This window comes from Balaenoptera borealis (genome assembly GCF_965194805.1).
Source record: "Balaenoptera borealis genome assembly, chromosome: 17".
Lineage (NCBI taxonomy): Eukaryota > Metazoa > Chordata > Mammalia > Artiodactyla > Balaenopteridae > Balaenoptera > Balaenoptera borealis.
The window spans coordinates 69,673,714-69,679,713 of record NC_138876.1 but is presented as its reverse complement, the minus strand read 5'-3'; the positions used below and the strand labels follow the sequence as shown (position 1 = coordinate 69,679,713).

The following is a 6,000-nucleotide window of genomic DNA, read 5'->3' as shown; positions in this document are numbered from 1 at the left end:
CTCAGACTCACGCACCTTCTCACAACGCTCCCCATCTCGGACCCTGAGCTAGCGGGGGCAGCGCAGGAGGTGCGAGGAGAGGCTCAGAAGGGGCGGTGGGGACGACCCCCTCTCGAACTGCCTTTGTAGCTGCCAAGGAGTAGCCAACAAGCGCCAGATTTACGTGCACTTTGAAAGAAGCACCTTCACCATTGGCTTTGGGAGCGGCGCTGTCGCTAGGGAGCAGCGGGCAGGGCGAGCAGAGACTGGGGAGAAGCCCGGGCGGGTGTTCCCGTAACCCGGTAGAGCGGGCACCCACCGTCGGCGCGGACACGCACGCACACGCACGCTCCCCGCGAGTTCGAGCCCCGCAGCCCCGGCCCGCCCGAGGGCGCCCCCCGGCGCCGTTCTAGGCAGAGCCGCGCCTCCCGGCTCGCCTCCCGCCCCCTGATTCCCGCCGCTGCAGCCCAGAGAGAAAGGAACCTGGAACCTCTGCTCCAGGTGCCCCCGCGCGGGCGCCGCGGAGAGCCGTGGGGCTGGGGGAGGAGGAGAGCGCGATGAATGAGAGCTCCCCTCGCCTCCGAGTTGTCTGAGTTGGCGGCGCCGCGCCCCGGCTTCCGGCTCTCGGCGCCCCACGCGCTCGCGGCTCCAGCGGCTGCAGCCCACGCCCGCACCGGGAGCCGAGCTCGCCGCGCCGCGCCGCGCCGCGCCGTGGGAGCCCAGGCTCCCGAGCTCCTGTCCCGGCCCCGGTCCAGGGGAAAGCAGGGGTGTCCCCGGGCAGAGGCGCACGGCCGCGCGGTCTCCCGCACTCTCCGCGGCCCATCGGTCTCTCCATGGCCTCTCATCAGCAATCCCGGATCCAGGCTTACCTGGAGAAGAACAAGATCGGTCCCCTGTTTGAGGTAAGGCGCTGCTGGTGCGGGCGGTCCCGTTTGTCTTTGGGGGGCTCAGGACACCCTGGAGGGAAGGAGGGAGACCGAAGAGCTGCGCGGGAGGGGCGCCCCTGTGGCCCCAGTTCTCTCTCTCTCTGTCCGGGCCAGGTGTCCTGGAACGCGGCCGCGCGGGCGCTTCTTCGGTTACCTGGGCGCGGACAGGTAAGCTCTGGAGGGACAAGCCTTATCCTGGCAGGGCAAGTTTGAGGTGTCTGACTGCCCTGCCCCTTGCAACCACATGCACGGGGCCCGGACAGGCTGAGACAGACGGGTGCCCACACTCAGGCTTACACACGCTCACTTTCTTCCTGGAATTCACACTGTCTTGCGCGTTTTCCCCCAAATGTAGGCAGTAGTAGAACCCGAAAAAGGTGGAGGAAGTGCTTAGCAATGGGATGGAATAAGGTTACCTGGGAGAAAACTGAACTGCTAGGAAGTAGGCTTCGGGAGGTGCGGGCGTGTGGAATGAAATTGTCAAGCTGAGGCGCTGACACTGGTCTCTGGATGAAAGGAGAATCCTTTGCCTTGCGGCCCCCCTACCTGTGTTAGGGGGAGAGAGGGGGCAGAGAAAGGTTCGGGAGAAGCACACGCGTATTTATGGGAAGGAGACGGCTCTGAGCTGTTTTCTCTCGCCATCAAAGAATTGATGACAAAAATACAGTAGGAGGATGGAAAAGCGGGAGAACAGGAGAAAATGAGAACGGGGGACTGAAAGCAGGCACCGGCAAAGCGTCCCTCCGGTTGCCAGGGCGCTGGGCAGCTGCAGAGGCCAGCGGGGAGGGACGCCCACGGTCCCCTCCTTTCCGGTCCAACCGTCCAGCTGGGCACCGACCCGCTGCGAGAGGACGTGGGAGGGTTGAGATCCCCGCCCCCCCCAAAAAAAAACCGTTGTGGTCATACTTGGGGGTTTACATGACCGCGGTGTCTTAAGGCTGAAACGCGGCAGGAGGAAGAGATAGCAGAGGTTGGAACACCTTCTCCAGGACTGAAGAGAGGAGAATGATAACTGCAGAGAAAATAAGACTGCGAATTAATGTCCCAGCACAGAAAGGGAGCGGACAAGGGTGTGATCATAACGGGTTTCACATAACCAAGATTTGCAAAATCCCTTGTTTTTCTGACCAACTTTTAAGTTAACCATGTACTGTCTTGAGAGCTATGACCATTATTTCAACTGAAAATCACTGTTGTATAGTCATAAAGTCCTACAATATATGTCTTGATTCTTGTTTTTGCAAAAAGTGTTAGCAAAGGAAGTCCATATACAAAAGCAGAGTAGAATTGCTGGAGCTACTGGAATTCCTTTCTTTGCCGTTAGTGTAAAGATTAGAGACTATACACTGTGTTTAAAGGAGAAATATAATAACCCTCTGTGGCACAGTGTGTTAATTGTATCAAAAGAAACATAAAATAAATACATTTAGAGGGTTTCTTCTTTAAAATATAAGTACATTTTCCTAGGGAGAATAAATGAATTGTTTTTAATAGATGCTATTCTCATTTGCTGACTTTTATAATTCCCAAGATTCTCTCCAAGTGACAGTAATAGAGTTTGGAATGTATGTAAACTTTCTATATACATAATTAGGAAATAAATCCAACTTGGTTTTAAATGCTCACTTTTTCAAATGCTCACTAGCTAGTTCCACTGCTGAATCTTAAGGGATGGCAGAATTGTCTCATAAAATCATTAGACCTACTCACTAAAAAACAAACAAGGACAAAAGTATATGTTTTGTATTTTATTCATTGTTTGTATTTTATTCATTGTATATGTTTTGTATTTTATTCATTGTATTTTATCTCATTGTATGAGAATTGTCTCATAAAATCATTAGACCTCCTCACTAAAAAACAAACAAGGACAAAAGTATATGTTTTGTATTTTATTCATTGTTTGGGGGTAACATATTACATACATCCCCATTAGCTTGGATTGCAGAGATGAGTAGTTAATTTTTAAGGGTTGATGTGCACTTTAAATAATTAAAGGGAGAAAATGGATAAGTTCTCTTCTACTGAAATCAAGTCCTTATGCAACAGTTTTGATCATGAGAGAGTAGAATTACATGTACTTTACAAAACTGGAAAGTCTCCTCATACTTGAAAACCAGTGGAACTAGTGTAAAATGGACATATTGATCTATCATTCTCCTCAAAGCTCCCAGGCCTTTGGTTAATAGTTCTCATAAAAATTGCTTCAAGAGATCAGAAGAGGAGCCTAGGAATCTGAATTTAGTAAGAAGTAGCACAAATGATGGTCATATATTTAATTCCTGGGCCACATTATAAGAAACAGTGACATAAGCTAAAATCTCCATTTACCAATTACAAATTGAAATAGGTGATGCCAAGTTTTATTATCTGGGCTTTGTGGTGATTTTTTTTTGTGCTGAGGCACTGGTGTTAGTGACATAGGCTTACTTTAGTTTTGAAAATATGTAAGACCTGACAATATGTTCCCTTTACAGATTTTGTTAGCTTGGTCTGTTTTAAGAAAACTCCCTGAAGTGAGGCACTTTAGAGACAGCACATGAATGTTATTTAAAACAGTAGCAAAGGTAACATATACTGGTATTAAGAATACTTATATCTCATTTTTTAAAAAACCTGTACAGTTTACTTAGTTTATTTCTTACTTAATTTATTTATTTCTAACATTTTATCATTTGAGAAGCTTATAAAAGTGCTGCACACAATATGGTGTTTCAAAAACTACTTTAGAGTGAAATTAATCGTTTCCAGGTGATTTAGAAGTATACATTTATACTACCTTTAACTATGTTTGAAGATATTTTGAGGCATTACAAAACCATGCCTAGAAATCGTTGCATTAGAGTCTTGGGTAATGATATTTTAATTAAATAGTATGAAGCTATAAGGTGAAAATGGTAATAATGACTTAGATTCCACAAACTCTTTGAAATGTTTGTAAGATATAATACTTTTTGTGCTCTCATTGGCTTGCTCAGGGCAGGCAAGTAGTCAGCAGTCTGGCATCAGTCTATAAGGAATGCTTGATGTTGCTACAATAAGTTAGAACTATAATCTTAATATAGATTTCACACATAGCTCCTCACTTAACTGGCAACATGTGAAATGGTTTGGCTCCCACCAAAGTAGAGTATCTTTGCAACATACGTAGGTAAGATGCATGGGGCAAACATAAGACTGATCTCAAAGCCTAGGGCTAAGCACCTAACAGTCAAAGAACTTGGTGATCAGAAATTCTGTTGCTTATTAGGATCAAGCCATCTACTTTGTTTATACTGTAAGCAGTTTAACTTAATTCCCAAGAGGTTATATGACGTGAAACGTTGCAATAAATTCATTATTTTTAATACGAAGAAGTATACAATTTTCAGTTTCTCTCATCTTGTTAAATAGAATAATTATTTGAAAATTATGGGTTGGAATGGTGCTCAGGACAGCCATATGTCTTGGTTCGGGCCTAGTCACACAAGAGTGGGAAATCCTGCACCATATGATATCACTTATATGTGGAATCTAAAAATTGATACAAATGAACTTATTTACAAAACAGAAACAGACCCACAGACGTAGAAAACAAATTTATGGTTACCAAAGGGGAAAGGGGGGGAGGGAGGGATAAATTAGGAGTTTGGGATTAACAGATACACACCACTATATATAAAATAGATAAACAACAAGTTATACCACAGGGAACTATACTTAATATCTTATAATAACCCATAATGGAAAAGAATCTGAAAAAGATTATATCTTGATAAATATATATGAATCACTTTGCTGTATACCTGAAACTAACACAACATTATAAATCAACTATACGTCAATTTTTAAAAAGCAGAATAATGCGGTCTTCATACAATCTCCATAGAATTTTTAAATCTCTGTCTATTGAAGATGTGGCAAACTAAGTTCACTGCATTTTCCCAAATGTGGTCTGACCCACTCCAAGTAGAATGGAATCACTTTACAACCTTCTGTGTTTAGTTCAAAGTACCTCTACTCACGTAGTCTGAATTTGTGTTAACTGATTCGGCATATATGTTATGAGGTGGACTTATCAAATGCATGGTCAACCGTAGCAACCAGATTTTGTGTTCTAAATGATATTCCCCATTAAGTGGAACCAGGTATCCTTGGAGAAATGGTTCATTCAAGGCTTGGCACTGGGAAATACAAGGTGAACCTGGAACATCTTTTTTTTTTTAAGAGCTCCTGACTTATTTATTTATTTATTTATTTTATTTTTTTTGGCTGTGTTGGGTCTTCGTTTCCGTGCGAGGGCTTTCTCTAGTTGTGGCAAGCGGGGCCACTCTTCATGGAGGTGCGCGGGCCTTTCACTGTCGTGGCCCCTCTTGTTGCGGAGCACAGGCTCCAGACGCGCAGGCTCAGTAGCTGTGGCTCACGGGCCTAGTTGCTCCGCGGCATGTGGGACCTTCCCAGACCAGGGCTCGAACCCGTGTCCCCTGCACTGGCAGGCAGATTCTCAACCACTGCGCCACCAGGGAAGCCCCAGAACCTGGAACATCTTATTACGATAAAATGTAAGGAAGTGGTCAAAGAATGATAGGAACATGTCCAAAGGACATAGAAGCCAGCTTGAAGAGGCTCCTATTAGCTAAATCTGGGACAATTTAAGAAGCAAAATAAAGAATGACAGTAACATTATCTTACTGTATAAAATAGGAATATTTTATTCCACACATTCATGGGACACATGAATGTGTTCAATTTACAGGGAGAAGAGAAAGCTTTACTTTATCGTAAGTACAATGCCAATTAATAAAACTGGAAGGGATGATGGAATTAGAAAATCACTACTTGGCAACCGTCTTAGTAATAATTCGGGCAAGAAACATTAATCAATGCTAAAACTAATGGGTGAAAGTTGGATGAGGAATGAGATGTTACATAATCTCTAGTATCTTTCCACAAAATAGATGTTAATTATAAAGGGAAAAAGTAACTCTGTAGTGAAGAAACCTGGCAGACACTACTTTACTCAAGTGTTATGCCCCCTGTTAGGATGCATTTAAAACAACATGGCATCGCTTCTGTAATATTCCTGCCAATCATGCATGACTTGAATTGAAAAACG

General features: G+C 44.6%; 1 protein-coding gene across 1 annotated transcript in view; it reads left to right on the top strand.

Annotated features, from left to right (window-relative positions):
• Positions 1-427: 427 nt before the first annotated feature.
• The window catches only part of LOC309614729 (uncharacterized protein C8orf34 homolog), a 393,717-nt gene continuing 388,144 nt past the window's right edge, over positions 428-6,000 (top strand). The window contains 2 exon segments of the mRNA XM_082363485.1: positions 428-649; positions 652-881. Coding sequence (XP_082219611.1) covers positions 541-649; positions 652-881 — 339 coding nt within the window. The 5' untranslated portion in view covers positions 428-540.